The sequence below is a fragment of the Terrapene carolina genome, unplaced genomic scaffold (genome assembly GCF_002925995.2).
Source record: "Terrapene carolina triunguis isolate 2854851 unplaced genomic scaffold, T_m_triunguis-2.0 Scaffold211, whole genome shotgun sequence".
Classification (NCBI taxonomy): Eukaryota; Metazoa; Chordata; order Testudines; family Emydidae; genus Terrapene; species Terrapene triunguis.
Genome location: NW_020664562.1, coordinates 23,168,894 through 23,188,231, shown reverse-complemented (window position 1 = coordinate 23,188,231; position 19,338 = coordinate 23,168,894). Strand labels below are relative to the sequence as shown.

The window sequence follows — 19,338 nt, the reverse complement described above, 5'->3', positions numbered from 1 at the left end:
GTGACTTTCCAGGACCTCCATGACTTCTGCAGATGGCAAGTCTGACTGACCCCAGGGCTGCCTGAGCAGCTCAGGTGACCCTGGGGCCAACTGCATTGGTCTGCCCTGGGGCCAGCTGCACCCCCAAACAGTGGCGGTCCTGGGTTGTGCCCCCGAAGTGGCTGCAGTCCTGGGCTGCCCCCCGACAGCAGCGGCGGAGCCGCCCCCCCCCAGCACCAGCAGGCGTCCCGGAGGCCCCCCCCCCCCCCCAGCACCAGTGAGCGTCCCAGAGCCCCTCCACCAGCAAGCGCCCCGAGCCTCCCCCCTTCCCCCCTCAGCACCAGCGGATGCCCCAGAGGCCCCCCTCCAGAGCAGCAGCTGTGCCCCCAGAGCACACCAGAACACCAAAGATTTAGTCAGGAGTACACAGTAGAAGTCATGGACAGGTCACGGGGCCAGGACTTTTTCTTTATTGCCCGTGACCTGTCCATAACTTTTACTAAAAAATACCCACGACTAAATCTTAGCTTTACTCTTAAGCAAACTAGGGAAATGTGATCTAGATGAAATTATTATAAGATGGGTGCATAACTGTTTGAAAAACCATACTCAAAAACGTTCACTGTGCAATGGTTCATTGTCAAACTGGGAGGACGTAGCTAGAGCGATCCTGCAGGCGTCTGTCCTGGTATTATTGAATGTTTTCATTAATTATTTGGATAATGGAGTGGAAAGCATGCTTATACAATTTGCAGACACCACCAAGATGGAGGGGGTTGCAAGCACTTTGGAGGACAGGATTAGAATTCAAAATGACCTTGACAAATTGGAGAATTGGTCTAAAATCAACAAGATGAAATTCAGTAAAGACAAGTGCATAGTATTATACTTAGGAATGAAAAAATCAGATGTACAACTACAAATGGGGAATAACTGGCTGGGTGGTAGTATTGCTGCAAAGAATCTGGGCGTTATAGTGGATCACAAATTGAATATGAATCAACAATATGATGCAGTTGCAAAAAAGGCTAACAACATTCTGAGATGTATTAACAGGAGGGTTGAATGTAAGACACAGGAGGTAACTGTCCTGCTATGCTTGGCACTGGTGAGGCCTTAGCTGGTGTACTGTGTCCAGTTCTGGGCACCACACTTTAAGAAAAATGTGGACAAAGTGGAGAGAGTCTAGAGGAGAGAGAAATAAATGATCAAAAATTTAGAAAACCTAATCTATGAGGACAAGTTAAAAAAACTGACCATGTTTAGGTTTGAGGAAAAAAAGAGTGAGGGGAGACCTGACAATAGTTAAGGGCTATTATACAGAGGACAGAGAGCAATTGTTCTCCATATCCACAGAAGATAGGATAAGAAGTAGTCAGATTAATCTGCAGTAAAGGAGATTTAGATTCGATACTAGGAAAAATGTTCTAACTATAAAGATAGTTCCAGAGGAGGTTGTGGAATCCTTGTAATTGAAGATTCTTAAGGCAAGGTTAGGCAAATACCTGTCAGGTATGGTCAAGATATATTTGTCCTAACTCCATGCTGGAGGCTTACCTAGATGACCTCTCGAGGACCCCTCCAACCTTGCATTTCTATAATTCTGTGATCACCGCTGGTTGTAACATACCATAGTAATTAACCTGAATACAAAGTTTATCATTACAATGTTCTGGGCATCTCCTTCCTCCTTCCCTATTTGGCAGAATGGATACATATTCTGAAGAGCATTCTCCAAAATATACATTGAATGTTTTTTCTCGTTTGTCAACATAAACTTATGCATTTCCAGGTGTGTATGTGAATGTGCTTTGCAAATAGGGATAGGCAGTGTTCTCACTCTTTCATTGGATGGTAGTAGCAAAATTCCAGGCAAAATTAGAGAGAACACACTATTTGAGGAAGGAGGTAAACTGTTCTTTTCAGGTCTTAAAATCTTTACTCTAAAATTCAGTGGGGTACAGAGGCTGCAACCAGACTACTTTCCATGAAGTGGGACAAAATTATTCCATCCTTCATCACCTTTTCTGACTTCCTATCTATCTCTGTATCCCATATAAGTATGCTCTCCTGGTTTCCCAAACTGGTCATATACTTCTCTGAACTTTCATTCTGTTACTTCCTGTCTGCTCACTTTCTTATTAAAATCTTGGCCAATTTTAGTCCATCCATCTGGAATTCTCTCTACCCAACAGAGAGTCACTATCATTTCCCCTTTTTAAATTTTGCCTTAAAATCTCTCTTTTCTTTTCTGTTTATCTCACTGGAAAACATTAATGAAAGAGTTTGTTAAGGACACTGTGCCACATATCCTTGTTTAAAGCTAAACAGTACACTGCTCAGGAGGTAATATACAAAGTTGGCTTTAATCCACTTCTTCCACTCTTTCTATCCTGGACCAGTTGTGCAGCAACCTGGCTCCCCAACATAAGGCAATGCAGCCTGAGGGCTGCTCTAAGATGCTTCAGCTAACAACAGCTCTAAGGGGCTGATCTAAGAGTCAAGAATTACTGTAGTACAAGGAAGCCCCTGCTTCCTACACTGACAGCCTGGAGTGGTCACATGTAGGAGCCACTAGCATGCCTGTATGACATGAAAGGATCCGCCTACTCTGGGGTGACCTCTTCTGGTTGGCTATGTTTGTTTCAGGTCCAGTAACCATTGCCAAAACAGCTTCACAGAAAGAAGAATCTGGGTCTATACAAACTGTATATGTCTTTCAGTGTATACCTGGTACAGTGCCCTGAAATTGTACATCCTTGTGGGTACTATATGGTATAGGAGGCTTACAAAGATACTAAGAATAAAGCAATGTATAAACAGCTGGAATATGCAAAATTTAACCTATTTACCTATGTGTTTAATGTATACCACTAAAATACACACAGATGCAGATTTAAACTTACCTTATTTTTCTCATTTTGAATTACTTCTAATACTTCTGCTGCATAACCCTCTTCTAAGCACTTCTGGCCTGCTACTTGAAAAAGATTAAAATCTTCTCCTTTGAAATCTTCTTCTTTTAGGATTTGCTACAATGAAAATTTATCTTTAACTTTACATTTATATAATGTAAATCACAAACAAACCCAAATTTGAGTTTAAATACAATTTATTATAGCTGTAGTTTAGTTTTTACTATACCTATGATACATCATTTAGACACGAGAATACTCCTTAGGGAACGCTGCACCAAAAAAGTTAAAAATTCTGCATCAAAAGAGTTAAAAATTCTGCAAAATAACACATTATAATCACACCATTTTCAATTATTTACTAATATTTTGAAATAAATTACCAAAATAATTGAAAATGGTGTGATATTATTATTGTGTTTCTGTGTTATTTTGACAAATAAAATATGCAGAACTTTGCAGAATTTTAAATTTTTTTATTTTTTGGATCAGAATTCCCTCAAGAGTACCCGCATTCTGTGTGGCGCAATCTGGGTGCGGGCAGCTCAGTGGGGGTGGCATTTTTCTGCTGCACCGCAGTGGCGCACAATTCCTCAAGGAGTAAAACAGATACTAGTAATTACTACAGAACACATGCCAGTCTCTCAATAACACTTTCCCTGACCTGAGATTACACCAAATCTTTTGGAGAGGTACATTTTCTTCTATATGCTCCTGCCTATCGTCCAAGAGGCAAGGGTCAGATGCTAGTAGCAGTCCTAGGACAAGAACCAGGGAGCAGGCAATGGAAACTAAACCTGCATGGTCATGAAGAGCGCTATCGAAAGCTCCCCTGCTTTTTTATTTAAATATAGTACACGCAGATGTAGGCAATGCCAGTTTCTATAACTTTTACTATCTTTTTTAAAAAAGGAAGTTACTTACGCATCTTTGTATAATGGCTTGAAGTTCCTCAGTTGCCATCATATCCTGACTTTGTTCCTATGACACTGAAAAGCTCTGTCATAAATTAGAGTACAGTACTGAGTCACATATTGTTATAACATTATATTCAATATTATACTGGATTTAAGATGGAGATTAAAAATTATCACATTTTAGCAAGTCCCGACTGGTAAAACAGCTAACAGATGGAGAAATGAGAAAAGATTAGTCATTGTTGGGAGAAGTTAAGGAGGCTGAATGAAAGAACACGAGGGAAAAGAGAAGAGAAAAGAGTTCAGAAATGCAGGGTGTTCTTTCATTCCACCACCTCCTGTGCATGCAGCCACTGCTATTGCTTATTTATAGGAAACAAGAAAGAGCATGCATACTGTACCTAGAGAGAGGAATTGTCCAACTATTAACAGAAAGTCCATTGCATAAGGATCAAAATTCCTTTGCTGTCTTTGTGGAACAAAAATGAAATAGATGTGATGTGACACAATTAATAGGTTGTATAGGTTACAGATTCAGAATATCATAGCTATAGAATCAGTTTTTGAGGCATAAGATTTTGCGAGGCAGTTGTGGCACCCTAAAACTTCAATGTTGCAATTGGGAATAAATGATTCGCTGTTGAAGAAAGTAATCATCATATATAGTATGTATAGTTTATTTGCTCTATGATTGGAATGTAGGATATTGTTTGTTTCTTTTTACTGTCTAGACATTTTTATTAAATCAAAGCTCCGTCACTGCTAAATTTAATCCAGAAGTATATCTTGTCATTTAGGTGTTGGTATCTTTAAACCTACTAATGAATTTTAAGAGAGCCTGACCGACACAATGGGCTAGACACTATGCTAGCCTTTCACCTGTAGAGGGAGACGGTCTCAAATCGTTCCCATTGAAGGCAATAAGACTACTCACATGCATAAAATTAAGCAAATGCTTAAATCTCTACATAATCAGGATCACCGCCTAATGCCTACTGGACACATGTAAATCTCATTTTTATTTAATAGTAAAAAAAAAGCCTGAGGATTTGTTATGCCTACATTTGGGCGTGCAAGCACTGTGTCTGTACACACATCCAGTGATTCTGCATGCAAATTGCGAGTTCAGTGCCTAAATACCTATCTGAAACATGTAATCTTGATATTTATGCAACATACACAGGTGCACAATTGTACACACATTTTTATATACTGTCCTCATGCATTCCATTTCAAATCTTGGCCTCACCTATCTCACATGATATATTTAAATAACTACCATACATTAATTTGGTCCATAAAATGAACAGCATTAAGTCGAATTGTACTAAAAGCATCCAAACTTGGATTTAGATTACTACAAGAATAAATGTAAGTAGACTATCAATATAGTGAAAAGTAAATTAGTCTATCGCATTTTATTTCACTGTGTTCCAACACTGAACCTAGACTTGTCAGTTTTACTTTGCAGTTCTCATTGCCCCATAAGTGCTGGAACTGGGAGTGCTGCCACACCCCCTGTCTTGAAGCAGTTTCCCTTATATACAGAGTTTAGTTTGGTTCAATGGCTCTTAGCACCCCCCCCCCATAAAAACTGTTTCAGCATTAGGGTTGCCAATTTTGGTTGGACGTATTCCTGGAGGTCTCATCACACCACAATCGTTAATTAAAGCTTAATCTTTCATTCCAGGCCAATCCCTGCATTGCACTAGCACGTGCTGTTGTGTTTGGGTTCACAACACTGCAAGAGCAATGGTGACATTCCCCCAGAACTATTTTAATTTGTTTTAAAACAAATGTATAGTCTCTATTTGGGGCCCAAAGTAACTTGACAACATCAATAAGGCCCAAATCATGCACTGAGCTCTGTGCTGCTGTAGTGGTGTACTGACTCAGGGCTCATTGCAGGATTGGGGCCTAAGTGATTAATCCAGTTGTCAGTGATATCTTATTCTTTTCCCTGACTTCAGTGAAAGCTGGACAGGTCCCTAAGTTATTATGAAAAATTACATATTAGCTATATTTGACAAACTCCCTTCACTCATTTATAACATTTTATTTTTCACCCATTTTGATTTCAGACTTGACACACATGCTCTCCATAAGAACAGTCATACTGGGTCAGATCAATGGTCCATCTAACCCAGAATCCTGTCTTCCAACAGTGACCAATGCCAGGTGCTTAAGAAGAAATGAGCAGAACAGGGCAATTATTCATTCCCTGTCATCCACTCCCACAGCAGTCAGAGACTAGACACACCCAGAGCATGGGATTGTATCCCTGACCATCTTGGTTAACAGCCATTGATGGACCTGTCCTCCATGAATTTATTTCATTCTTTTTTAAATCTAGTTATGGTTTTGGCTTTCACTCCCCGGCACATCCCCTGTATTTCCAATACACAGAGGTCTAGTATAGGCTCTGTTCTGAACTTTAAATTGAAAGCTATTTGAGTTATTTAACTTTTCCCCCCAGTCTCCAAATGGATAACTCCAAACACAAGGAATTTCACTGGAGTTTGGGGGTTACTTAAAGGATCCGAACACCAATGAAAAATGCGACTCAGTGAGGGAATTTATTCCACACAGCTGTAAGTGCCTAAAAAGGATTAAAGCACCCGGCAACCTCCATACACTTTGGGACACTGAAGCATCCGCATCGCCACTAGCCACACTTTGGGTCTGGGGAGGATGGGCTGTATGGGATCTTCTTAGACAAGGTTCAGCACAGTAGGTGGGATTATAACCCATGCACTGAGTCACATCAGACACTGTTCAATACCCCTCGGCCTAAATAAAACTGGTGTCTCTTAAAGCAAATCACTAAGCAGATCGCCGTCCCCGCCAGGGGCCACTGCTGCGGGGGCATCGCACTGAAGGAAGAGAAAGAGGGAGGGAGACCGTGTGGGTCGCTCACAGCGGAGGCTGTAAACGGGCCTGCGAGCTCCAGTCCTCCAACAACGGAGGCGGGCGGGTCGTTAGGGGGGGTCTCCTCAGCCGCCCCTCTGAACCGGCTCTAGGGGACATGTCTGGGGAGGTGCCCCAGTGAGGCTCGGCTCGGCCCCGGTACCCGCCATGAAGAGAACGTGCCGGGAGAGGAATAAGGGCCCCTCCGCCAGGGGGCTAAAGCCCGCGGCAGCAGCCGCTCCCCCCGGCAGCGTGACGCGTCCTTCTCCCCAGCCCCCTCCCCCCGCGGCGCGGCAAGGACTGCGCGGCGCCTGCCTCCTACCTAACGTGCGTCCGCAGGGGCCGCCCCGGATCGAGCCCCGTGTGCCCAGTCTCAGGCTCCGCCTCCCCCGGCGCCGCGGCGGGTGAGAGGTCAGGCGGGAAGGGCGATGATGATGGCGGCGGCGGAGCAGCTGCGGGTCGGTGTGAAGGCGAGATCCAGCCGGAGACGCGCAGGTAGGATTAGTACCACACAGCCCCCCCCGCTTCCCGGCCTCGTGGCCTCGTCCTCCCCACCCCCTCCCCGGCTCAGCGCAGGGGACTGACCCAATCCGTCCTCGCGGGGGGGAGGGGGGGTGTTAGTGGTTGGCATAAACAGATTAAGCAATTGCTTAGGGCCTCAAGCAGCTCAAGGGCCCCCCATTATTAGTATGTGTTGAGGGGGGCAAAAATATTCCAGTTTAGGGCTCCCAGAGTACTAGCACCAGCACTGGGGGGGGCTCTGTGGCTGGCCCTGGCCCCAGCCCTGAGGTATGGCTATCCCCACCCCTGGCCTGGTGGTGTGGTGTGCCCTGGCCACGGTATTATCCTGTAACTATATCATGGGTAGGGCACTACCAAATTCACATCTGTGAAAAACGTGTCATGGACTGTGAAATCTGGTCTTGTGTGTGCTTTTACCCTATACTATACAGTTTCACAGGGGAGACCAGCCTTTCTCAAACTGGGGGTTGCGGTATTTGCCACCCTTACCTCTGCACTGCCTTCAGAGCTGGGCAGCCAGAGAGCGGCAGCTGCTGACCTAGGGCCCAGCTCTGCAGGCAGCAGCGCTGAAGTAAGACTGGCAGTGCCATACCATGCCATCCTTGCTTCTGCACTGCTGCTGGTGGCAGCACTGCCTTCAGAGCTGGGCTCCTGGCCAGCAGCCCAATTCTGAAGGCAGTGCTGCTGCCAGCAGCGCAGAAGTAAGGGTGGCAATACCACGACCGCCCTGCAATAACCTTGCAACCCCCAACAATCCCCTTTTGAGTCAGGCCCCGTACAGTTATAACACTGTGACATTTCAGATTTAAACATTTGAAATCATGAAATTTCCATTTTAAAAAATCCTATGACCATAAAATTGACCATAATGGACTGCATTAAGCCACATGCACCAGCATCCACGAGAGCCACATGTGTTGCTCCTTTAGGGATGTGGCTTGTTGGCTGCAGCTTTTACTTTTACTTTCTTCCATGTGAGGACCCCATTGTGCAGCACCATTAAGGATGGTGTCAACCTAAGTTGTTTGAAACTAAACAAATAAAACAAGCCTATTTTCTGATCAAGTACCATTTAAATGGCATGTTTTGAAAAAGTGTTAAGTGTTAAAAAACAAAAACAAAAATCTCCCCTTTTTTACATAATTCTTTTCTGCTCCTCTTTCTGTATAGAAGTTTCTTTTCAAAAGGGAGTGACTGACTACAAGGGAAACAGTGAAATTGCTTTGTGTTAAGTGCTGTCAGCTGCACAAAGAAGACAAGCTGGGGAGGCAGAAAGATATTGGAGGAGGGTTGGGTCTTTTGGGGGGCTTGGTTCTAAAACTTTTTTTAGTTACAGGAAGCTTAGGTTGCATCTACGTTAAGAATTCATCTGAAATTTCCTACACCTTCTGCCACTTGTGCTAGCAATGGGTTAGGGAAGAGAAGCTAGTGTAGGTCAAACTCCTGTTAAAGTCAGCAGTGTTCCACATAGGTGTAGGTGTCTGTGCATGTGGCGCTTGTTGCAGAATCGGGGGTCATATTATTTCACCTGTTCAGAGCAGATTCAGCCAACATCAGGGGGCAGAAAAAACAGTGGCAGCCAGTGCCTTGTCTACATTAGCATTTCCACAGTTGCTATCACCACTGGAATTACAATGGTGGGAAATGTTACGGAAGAATCCCTAGGAAATACAGTTGGCACAAAATCTTCAGGCAGAAATGTGACACCACCATTCCCAGTTGATAGTGTCCCCTTAACTTGTTTTTTTTGGACAATGTACAGGACTAAAATGATTTATTCCTCCCTGCCCTGTAGTTCACCAGTAGATACTGTGCCAACTTATTATTTGGTCTTGCTGCTGAGTATTTAGTTAAAAACTGCTGCAGCTATCCATTTAGACGCCCCCAGAAGCACAGGTTTCCAAGTAGTTGCTTATGGTTTGGCTTGTGTGCAAATATGTCTTCCTTGAAGCCATTTATGTATGGAAACGTATGAGCCACAAATGGATGTTTTGTTACTTTGAAAGTTAAAAGGTACATTGATTTATATATTATTTTATTACTAGGAAATAAACAATCAAGTATTTTGAAAAATGAAGATGTAGCACAAAGGTATGATATCTAACTAATGTTATACAGTAATAGCAATTGTTTACTTTACTTTAGAGTTCTCTCTTCTTTATAGAATGTCTTTGTGCTTTTTCAGAAACTTCAATAACTATGTATAGGAGATGCTAAATATTATTAGAATAGTAGGTAAGTTTGTCTGCTATTCAGCACTGTAAGATGCTTTAAGCAACCCCGCAGATTTGTCTTGAGTTATCATATGCCTACCTTATCCTAAGGTAACAATTAATTACATTCACAAACTTAAGAGTGCCAAATTTTGCATAGTCAAGCATTCAGAAGTTAGGAAATGCCAGTATTAGAGCTGTCTGCAATCTTAATTTGACCTCTGTGTGTGTATGAATACAGTCTTTAATTGCATAAATACTTGCTATTTTTTTCCACAGGACCCCTGCCTATTCAGTGCACAGACTGGACAGTGCTCACGTAATGAGAAACCCCATTAAATATTTTGTTTTCTCCTCATTGTTTGGTGTGTGGTCTCAGGCATTATTTACTGCACGCTATTCAAATCTTGCTCTGATTACAGAATTCTTACTTCCTCATGGGCTTTTATGTGGTGCTCATCACTGAAGTCTCTGAATGTTTCACGAACAATTTATTTTCACAACACCCTTCAGCTCAGAGGAGGTATTATCATCTCCATTTTGCAGATGGGAAAATGAGGCACAGAGGTATTAAGGACGAAAGTATCCATGAATTTTGAGTTGCCCATTTTGAGATTCCTAGGGCATTTTTAGAGTACTTAGCATTATATAGTACCATATATGTTCAAAGCACAGCTTACATTGACTTCAGTTGTAGCTGTGACTGCTCAGTGCTTATGCAGATCAGACCCCCGGGTCTCAAGTTAGTCACCCAGAAAGTGAGGAACACATGATTAGGTTTTGTTCAGGTAACCTCAGTTCTCGCATTTCTTAACTTTTGAGAGCTTGACTTTTCAATCTTAACATTCTTTTAATTTAGTTTTTTATGTGTTTCCTAGGTTTTTTAAAGAAAGCAAACTGAAAAAAACAAGTTCCATCATGTGGAACTTCCAGCAGCAAGGTTATAACTCGACTTGAATTTTTGTTGGTAAACATTGATTTCACCATACACATGCAAACCAGCAAAAACATTATTTCAATTGATTATGACTGAAATTTACGGATAGGCAAAGTAAGAAAAATGGTGCTTGAGAGCTTATTTGAGTTTGCTTTAAGGATATTCACTTTGTCAACATCACATGTCAAAATATACTGTCTGTGTTTTAATGGTTATAAAGTTTATAACTTTTTGAATCTCAGCATCTGCTGTCATTAAATAATTATTGTCTTACTCCCCCTCTTGTCTGATCTCCATAATTTCCCACACTTGTGAACATTGAAATAGATAAAAATAGAAAAAAATGTTAAAACTCATCATTTTGTGCAACTGTGAAAATTTAAATCTGTTAAAATCGAGAAAAAGATGCTTAAAAATACACATTCATATTATCCATTGAAATTATTAAAAACAAAACAGAACTCTGCCATGGCTGGTTGTAATCTTTAGATGTATAGCACAGACTTCTGCCTCTTGAGCTAATGGAATAATTGGTAGGAGCAGTATGTTGTCATCCTCAACATGGTTCAGACACTAGAGGGGGATGAGATGCATGCTGTGCCATTGAGCTTCACAGATATTTGCTGACAGCAGAGGAATGGTGAGACTTGGGAATCTTGGGTTCCATTCCAGTCTCTAGAGGGGGGCATGTATCCTTCTGCCCCTGTTCCTTCCAACCTGTCTCTGTCTGAGTTCTTTTCATTACCTTCCTAGGCTCTTCATCCCAGTCCCAATCTTCTTGTCCAGCCAGCTGTTCCACCTAAGGGCATGAAGGTTTTTGCTATTAAAAGAAAAATGTCACCCACTAACCAGAGTACGTGTGGGAAAACATTTACATGCTGCTTTTCTTACAGTCCTGACTTCTGGATGTTGTGCTTCATTTACTAAATCTTTTGCCTTTTACTTGGGCACTGGTTCAGAGCTACATATTAATCCTGTTGCAATGATGTATTTACTTCCCAAATGAACTGTTTTCTCCAATAAAGATTGTTCAGACTGCCTGTGGGAGAAGGCCTGGATACTTCTCCAAGAACTTGGGGGGCGGAATGCCAAACCAAGTTTGGGAAAACTCACTTAATGGTTCCTGGTTGCCACAAAATTCTAGTCTAAGTGGAATACATTGCTGTGTGAGGTCATCGTAGCAAAATGCATACCAGAGCATTAAAATGCTACACTTTGTATAGGAGAGAGACAAAAGATATGTTTGAGAGAATTGTGTATGGTAAAGTGCTGTCTATGTAATTCAATGTTTACTCTATTGTAGGAGGGCAGCACTTGAGGCTGCTATTAGAAAGAAGTTTGAATATGAGAAAAAAGCTCTGCGTGTTGTTGAACAGCTATTGGAGGAAGATATTACAGAAGAGTTCCTCGTGAATTGTGTACGTGTTTCTTTTGCAAGTTCTTATACTAATTTGAGTCTCTAGTCTCTCTTTGCCAGAATCTGGGAATGGGCGACGGGGTGGATCACTTGATGGTTACGTGTTCTGTTCGTTCCTTCTGAAGCACCTGGTATTGGCCACTGTCGAAAGACAGGATGCTGAGCTAGATGGACCTTTGGTCTGACCCAGTATTGCCGTTCTTATGTTCTTAAAGTTCTTTTTAATTCTTGTAGCAAATTTGTTAGGGTAATAACCATTCAATCATCCAGTTTCTCTTTCAGTGCTAATGTACCCTCCTCTGTTCTTGCTTTTAATATTTCCACTGTGAAAATATGTCTTATTTTTAAAGGCCTGGTTTTGCCAGCCTTAATCATGATGAGTATTGCTTACTTAGGTGAGTAGTTCCACTGCCTTTAGTGGCTCATGGATTCCAGATTGATGAGTGTGGTGTAAAAAGTTAGGATCAGATCATCTCCTCTGTGGGAAGGGGCTTTAGAGAAAGGCCCCATGATACCACCCTTTGCCCCATATGACTTCCCTGGCACCACAGCTTCACTAGAGCAATTCAAAGACTACCCGTGTTGTGGTTTCCCCAGGTGAGGCTCTGCAGAAAAGATAATACAGCTCCAGGTTGTATATCTTTTCTGGCTACTCCCAGTTGGCCCTGCAGAACTTAATATGTGGCTGAGCTTCCTCTGCACACAGTAGGAGAGAGAGCCATGTGCAGAGGGCCTGCTCTGAATCCATATATATATATGATATGATAAAATATATGATCTGATATGATCCAGGTCACAGATAGTATTATTCAGCATGATGTAAGGGATGTAGAATCTGGTCCATGGGGAATATATTATGTTGCAGGCATTAGCATGAAAGTGTTAAGCTGAAACACTCTTGTGAAGATACCCGACAAATGCTCTATTATATTTTATCTCATGTATATGTTATATGTATATGATCTGGGCAAACATTTTTGCAGTTGAATCTGAGTTCAGCTTCTATAAAACAAGTTCTCTTCTACTTGGTGCTGAACATTTTTGGCAAGGTATGTACCATGGCTTGGGTACTCTTGAAAAATATTTAGCTGGACAGACTTACCAAAAACATCCATATTTTGGGTGTACCTTTTCTTCAAATTGTGCCCAAGGCCATAAGCACAGTTATTTTACTCAGTATTCATCACTTAAACAATAATATAAATGTAAAAGCATGAAAAGTGTCACTAGATTTATAATGTGTACCATGTAAAAAGTGTCAATTAAGCTATATACGCAGTGGAAATATTAGCCATTTACTGACAGAGAGGGAAACTGCGGAAATAACTTTATCACAAAGTTATCTAAGTAAAAATATAAGATGTTGATAATAGTACTGTCTATACACTTGCTCTCATCTCTTACTATGTGTGCTTACCCCATTACCATTCTTAATCTTTTAACTTCTGCTTTTTAAATAGTAGTGGTTTTACTAATTTTTTTTATGAACAAACTTAAGCATTCATGTACTTCTGAGTTTTGAGAGTTATGATACAGTGAATGCTTTTAAAGTAAGTCTGTTGAACTATTTTCTAATGATTTTAGGGAAGTTTTATTACCCCATCTCACTATAAGGATGCTGTGGAGGAGCGTTTTATCATCAAACTCTGTGGCTATCCCTTATGTCGAAATGGGCTAGAAAATGTAAGTTCCTTTTTAATTAATATTTTGATGTTAAGAGCTCTTGAGCCTTTCTTTATCTTATCCATTCTCTCTTTGTCATTCTAATCATCTGAGCAGGAAACATTCTGTGTTACTCCCAGGTGAAGGTCCTGTTGCTCCCCCCTAAAATCTCTCTTAATTAAGGGGAAAGGTTGAATTTGCTTATTTGGCTATCACTACTGCATGACTGAATCCTTTGTCATCTTTGTAAACTGACAAAGAATAATATGGATTAAACATTATGGATTCATGACTCCAGCTGTGCAACAGGAAAAGTTTATTTCCCATCCTAGAGTTTTCTTTTCAGTGAAAGCACATATCTCCATGGGAAAAGAGGGCTTATAATGTTTAAAGACAATATTTCCCCATGGATACATTTTAGAACTCTTTGTCACTTGTCTGGATGGGATGGCTTCATAGGAGCCTCACTACTGTGGTGTTATATTGGGGGACTTGGAGTGATCGCAGAGGTATAGATCTATCTGCATAGGCCCTCAGGAAGCATAAATGAGACTTCAGAGTGTGAAGTACAGTTACATAAACTGTGTTGTAATGCTAGCTGCAGTATAGTAGGTAACTAGTTAAATCTGTTTAATGCTTTTCTATTACAAGTAGGAAATAACACTTCCTAGATTTAAAAAGTAACATTAATGCTCTCAATCCCTAAATTTGACACTTTAAGTAAGTAAATTTCCATGGTACTGGTATTTGTACTCTGACATCTAGATCTACTTGTTTCTGGAGTTTAATCTCTCTATTAATGTCATATCATAATACAAAATAGGACTAGCCTCTGTTGTACAATTGAAGTCTTATGACAATAGTATCAATTTAGTAATTCCAGTATGGCAAATATAGTCAGGAAAAGAAAAAATAATCTGTGTTCTCCTTAAACTAAAGTGAAAGATCTATGTCTTACATGTTTCTAAGACTCTTATTTCCATGGGATAAAAGCACTATTTAGCATAAGATTTTCTAGATCAAATGTTAAAGGATATTGCTAATTTCATAGATTTGGACACTGCATCTAATCATTAGCTCCAACTCATGCTTTATAACATATAAGAAAGTCTATTTTGTGGGGGTTTTGGGGGATGCAATTTCTGTTACATGTTTGAAATACTTCAATTAAATACTGATGACAGATGACCAGATTGTGTCATCCAATACCTTCATACAGAGTGGAGGATGCTCTGTGTGTGGTTGCACATGATGGGGAGTGTCAAACACCTTTAGCACTATTGTCTCCCTTCCTAACACTCGGCAAAGAGCTCTCTACTGGGTCGGGTTTATGTGTTAGAAGGGAGGAAATCTCTTACATGGTCCTTCCTCTGGCCCCGCAGAGATTTACCTGGGCTACTATTTTATCTGCTCCGTGGAGCCATCTCTGTGGTAGTCAGAGGGCATGACTTGTAGGACAGCTTCATAGGAGCCTCACCAATGTGGAGTTAGAGTGGGGGACTCACAGCTAGCACAGAGGCCTCCTGCAGCTCTCCATACAACAGTTTAAACAGTTGGTTTAAAACAAAAGATTGATCTGAAGTTATTTTCCTGGTCTCATTGGTAAGTGTATTCCTTTTTAGGTGCCAAAACAGAAGTACAGAGTTTCAACAAAAACAAACAAAGTTTATGATATTACAGAAAGAAAGGTAAGGTTTCAAGTCTTCCTCTAACATGTATCTAATGTTGTCTCCTACATTTATTTTTGCAACGGCTTTCTTACCAAACCTTGTTCAATCACCAATATACATTTTGTTATTAGCAAAATGGGTTTTACAAACCTGTAGAGTATAAAATAGATAACCACTCTGTCTCTAGATGCTACCTACCTTTGAAAGGAAAATGCTATATTATGCTTATATTTAAAAGGAACACAGTGCAGACAGTTGCAATCCAACAGAAAGATCTTATTTGCATGTAAATTCAAATCTGACAATACTGATATATTGCAGATACATTTGTGAGCAGGTGGCTTTCTCAGCCTCCTCCAAATCAAAGATTACATAGTTTTCATAAGGTCAAAGTTCATCCCCATCATACAGTTGGATTTTTATTGACAAAGAAACTAACAACAGCGTAGCACAAATTCCATCCTAAGCCCACCAACAGCTTGACTACTCCTAGTGTTCTTTTTTGATTACTCTGCAACTTAGACCCTATTTCTAGGCAACTGCTCCCTTATATTAGGTACAGAGTTCATAATCTGTTTGCAATAGTGAATCAAAGGCATCCCTTGGCATTTCCCAGCGGGATCTATGCAGAATAGCACTGCCAGCCTATCATATGAGCCGAGAGTTTTCTCTCTCTTCTCTCCATACATAATGTCCATACTGGGTCAGAGCAGTGATCCGTCTAGCCCTGTATCCTGTCTTCTGACAGTGGCCAGTGCCAGATGCATCAGAGAGAATGAATAGAACAGGGCAATTTCAAATGATCCATCCCCTGTCATCCACTCCCAGCTTCTGGCAGTTGGAGGTTTAAGGACACCTGGAGCATGGGGTTGTGTCCCTGATCATCTTGGCTAATAACCATTGACAGTTTTATTCTCCATGAACTTACCTAATGCTTTTTTGAAGCTAGTTATAATTTTGGCCTTCGCTGTATCCCATGGCAATGAGTTCCTCAGGTTGACTGCATTGGGTGAAGAAATTCTTCCTTTTTTTTTTGTTTTAAACCTGCTGCCCACTAATTTCATTGGGTGACTCCTGGTTCTTGTGTTATATGAAGGGGTAAATAACACTTCCTTATTCACTTTCTCCACACTATTCATAATTTTATAGACCTCTGTCATATCCCCCCCTTAGTTGTTTCTTTTTCTCAGATGGACAGTCCCAGTCTTTTAAGCGCTCCTTGCATATCTCTAATCATTTTTGTTGCTCTTCTCTGTACCTTTTCCAATTCTAATATATCTTTTTTTGAGATGGGGTGACCAGAACTGCATGCAGTATTCAAGGTGTGGGCATACGCTGGATATATATATATAGTAGCATTATGATATTTTCTGTTTTATTGTCTATTCCTTTCCTAATTGTTCCTAACACTTTGTTAGCTTTTTTGACTGCTGCTTCACATTGAGTGGATGATTTCAGAGAACTATCCACGATGATTCCAAGCTCTTTCCTGAGTAGTAACAGCTTATTTAAACCCTGTAATTTTGTATGTATAGTTGGGATTATGCTTTCCAATGTGCATTAATTTGCACTTACCAGCTTATAGTTCATCGGCCATTTTGATGTCCAGTCACCCAGTTTAGTGAGATTCCCTTTGTAACTCTTTGCAGTCTGCTTTGGACTTAACTATCTTGAGTAATTTTGTATCATCTGAAATTTAGCCACCTCACTGTTCACCCTTTTTTCCAGATCATTTATGAATCTGGTGAGCTGCATCTTACAGATGTGGTCAGATGTTTGGCTGCGTGTGTGTGTTCTTTCTGCGTGCTGTACTGACCCTGGCCAGATAGCCCGTATAGAAGGCTCCAATTTAAACTGCCCAATAGATCCACAGACTCAGGTCGTAGCGAAGGCACTTGGTCAGGTTTATTGTTAATGAAGCACGGTCCTAATGTCCTGGATCAGTGGTTACAGGTACACTAACACATGTATGCCTGTTGCAATGGACTAGCTGAGTTAATGGCGGGACTTTCCATTATCCCCTAGGCCAGCCAAAGACACTTCCTCTGAGATAAATTTTTATACACAGATACAAATAAGTTATGTATTACCCCTGACGGATTTGGGTGCCACCCATTACCGTATACATGTTGCTTAGATCAAAACATCTCTATCCATCATGCTGTCATCCTGACCTTATCTTTAGGATGAGCCAGTGTGTTCCTGTTATCTTTGGGGAATGTGTTTGGTATCGAGGTGTTCTGGTACTAGGGTTGCCAGGTGTACAGTTTTCGACTGGAACGCCTGGTCGAAAAGGGACCTTGGTGGCTTCGGTCAGCACCGCTCACCGGGCCGTTAAAAGTCCAGTCGATGGCACAGCGGGGCTAAGGCAGGTTCCCTGCCTGCCGTGGCTCCGCTTAGCTTCTGGAAGCAGCGGCATGTCCCCCCTCTGGCTCCTACGTTTAGGGGCAGCCAGGGGGCTCCACACGCTGTACCTGCCCCAAACGCCGGCTCTGAAGCTCCCATTGGCCGGGAACTGCAGCCAATGGAGCTGTGGGGGCAGTGCCTGCGGACGGGGCAGCACGCAGAGCCACCTAGCCATGCCTCCGCGTAGGAGCCGGAGGGAGGACATGCCGCTGTTTCCATGAGCTGCTTGAGATAAGCACCGCCCGGAGCCTGCACCCCTGACCCCTCCCGCACCTTCCCCAGCCCTGATCCCCCCCCATCTGAACCTCAGTCCCAGCCTGGAGCACCCTCCTACACCCTAAAGCCCTCATCCCCAACCCCACCCTAGAGCCCGCACCCTCAGCCGGAGCCCTCACCCCCTCCCGCAACCCAACCTCCTGAGCCAGTCCAGTGAAAATGAGTGAGTGAGGGTGGGGAGAGCGAGCGATGGGGGGGGAGAATGGAATAAGCAGGGGACAGGACCTCAGAGGAGGGGTGGGGCAAGGGTGTTCGGTTTTGTGTGAGTAGAAAGTTGGCAACCCTATTTGGTACCATCTTTCTGGAATGTTTGCTTATATATTTTTATGCCTAGCACTACTTAGGAATGTGTGTTTTTGCAATATCAGCCATGTTCTTGCCAGATTCTGTGAGCAGGGGCTGCCTCTTGCTCACAGCTTAACTTTGCTTTATATTAGCAAGTTTTAACCATTACTTTAGCTCAGGCCTTTGATACGAGGGCTTATATTTCAGGCCAAAAGAACAGGAGTACTTGTGGCACCTTAGAGACTAACAAATTTATTAGAGCATAAACTTTCGTGGGCTACAACCCACTTCTTCGGATGCATATATTTCAGGCCCTCTTCCTACTACAACAGGAAGCACTAACCACCTTGTAGAACAAGGTCCATTCACTGCTTAAACTGTTCTTCCATCTACCTTTTAAAATCTTTAGTATTTTATTTAATTCCTCAATCTTATACCTTTATGGGGATGGGGAAGTGTTGTGGTGCAGAGTAAAATAAAGTGGCAGGAATTGCAGGTATAATCTTATATTCGGCATTCTTTGAACTTCATGTTTTGAGATACGGAGCAGAGGATGCAGCAAAGAGTCCTGTGGCACCTTATAGACTAACAGACATATAGGAGCATGAGCTTTCGTGGGTGAATACCCACATCTTCGGATGCATGTAGTGGAAATTTCCAGGGGCAGGTATAAATATGCAAGCAAGAGTGAGTAAGGCTAGAGACAGGGCCGGCTCTGGCTTTTTTGCCGCCCCAGGCAAAAAAGCCTCCCGCCGCCCTGCCCCCCTCCCCCACGCGGCAGGGGAGGGCGGCGAGCCCCGCCGGGGCTCCGCTTTCCCCGGCGGCCAGAGGCTGCGCCGGGGGGAGGGCGGCAAGCCCCGCCGGGGCTCTGCTGTCCCCGGCGGCGAGCCCCGCCGGGGCTCCGCTGTCCCCGGTGGCCAGAGGCTGCGCCGGGGGGAGGGCGGCGAGCCCCGCCGGGGAGGGCAGCGAGCCCAGTCGCGGCCCCGCTCTCGGGCCGGAGCGCCGCGCCGCCCCCCTCCAGGTGCCGCCCTAAGCACCAGCTTGGTGGGCTGGTGCCTGGAGCCGGCCCTGGCTAGAGATAACGAGGTTAGTTCAATCAGGGAGGATGATGCCCTCTTCTAGCAGTTGAGGTGTGAACACCAAGGGAGGAGAAACTGCTTTTGTAGTTGGCTAGCCATTCACAGTCTTTGTTTAATCCTGAGCTGATGGTGTCAAATTTGCAGATGAACTGA

The 19,338-nt window shown here is 42.7% G+C and overlaps 2 protein-coding genes across 2 annotated transcripts in view; one reads left to right on the top strand and one right to left on the bottom strand.

The window, feature by feature from the left end:
* LOC113407359 (glomulin-like) overlaps positions 1–3,409 on the bottom strand; it is a 37,182-nt gene extending 33,773 nt beyond the window's left edge. The window contains exons 1-2 of the mRNA XM_026655769.2: positions 3,404–3,409; positions 2,886–3,011 (exon numbers count right to left, since the gene is read on the bottom strand). Of these exons, the coding sequence (XP_026511554.1) occupies positions 2,886–3,011; positions 3,404–3,409 (132 nt within the window). The remainder of the gene's footprint in view (positions 1–2,885; positions 3,012–3,403) is intronic.
* A 3,650-nt stretch (positions 3,410–7,059) lies between these two features.
* Positions 7,060–19,338, top strand: part of LOC113407398 (putative RNA polymerase II subunit B1 CTD phosphatase RPAP2) — a 68,506-nt gene continuing 56,227 nt past the window's right edge. The window contains exons 1-5 of the mRNA XM_026655864.1: positions 7,060–7,213; positions 9,286–9,331; positions 11,694–11,808; positions 13,392–13,490; positions 15,092–15,157. Of these exons, the coding sequence (XP_026511649.1) occupies positions 7,147–7,213; positions 9,286–9,331; positions 11,694–11,808; positions 13,392–13,490; positions 15,092–15,157 (393 nt within the window). The 5' untranslated portion in view covers positions 7,060–7,146. The remainder of the gene's footprint in view (positions 7,214–9,285; positions 9,332–11,693; positions 11,809–13,391; positions 13,491–15,091; positions 15,158–19,338) is intronic.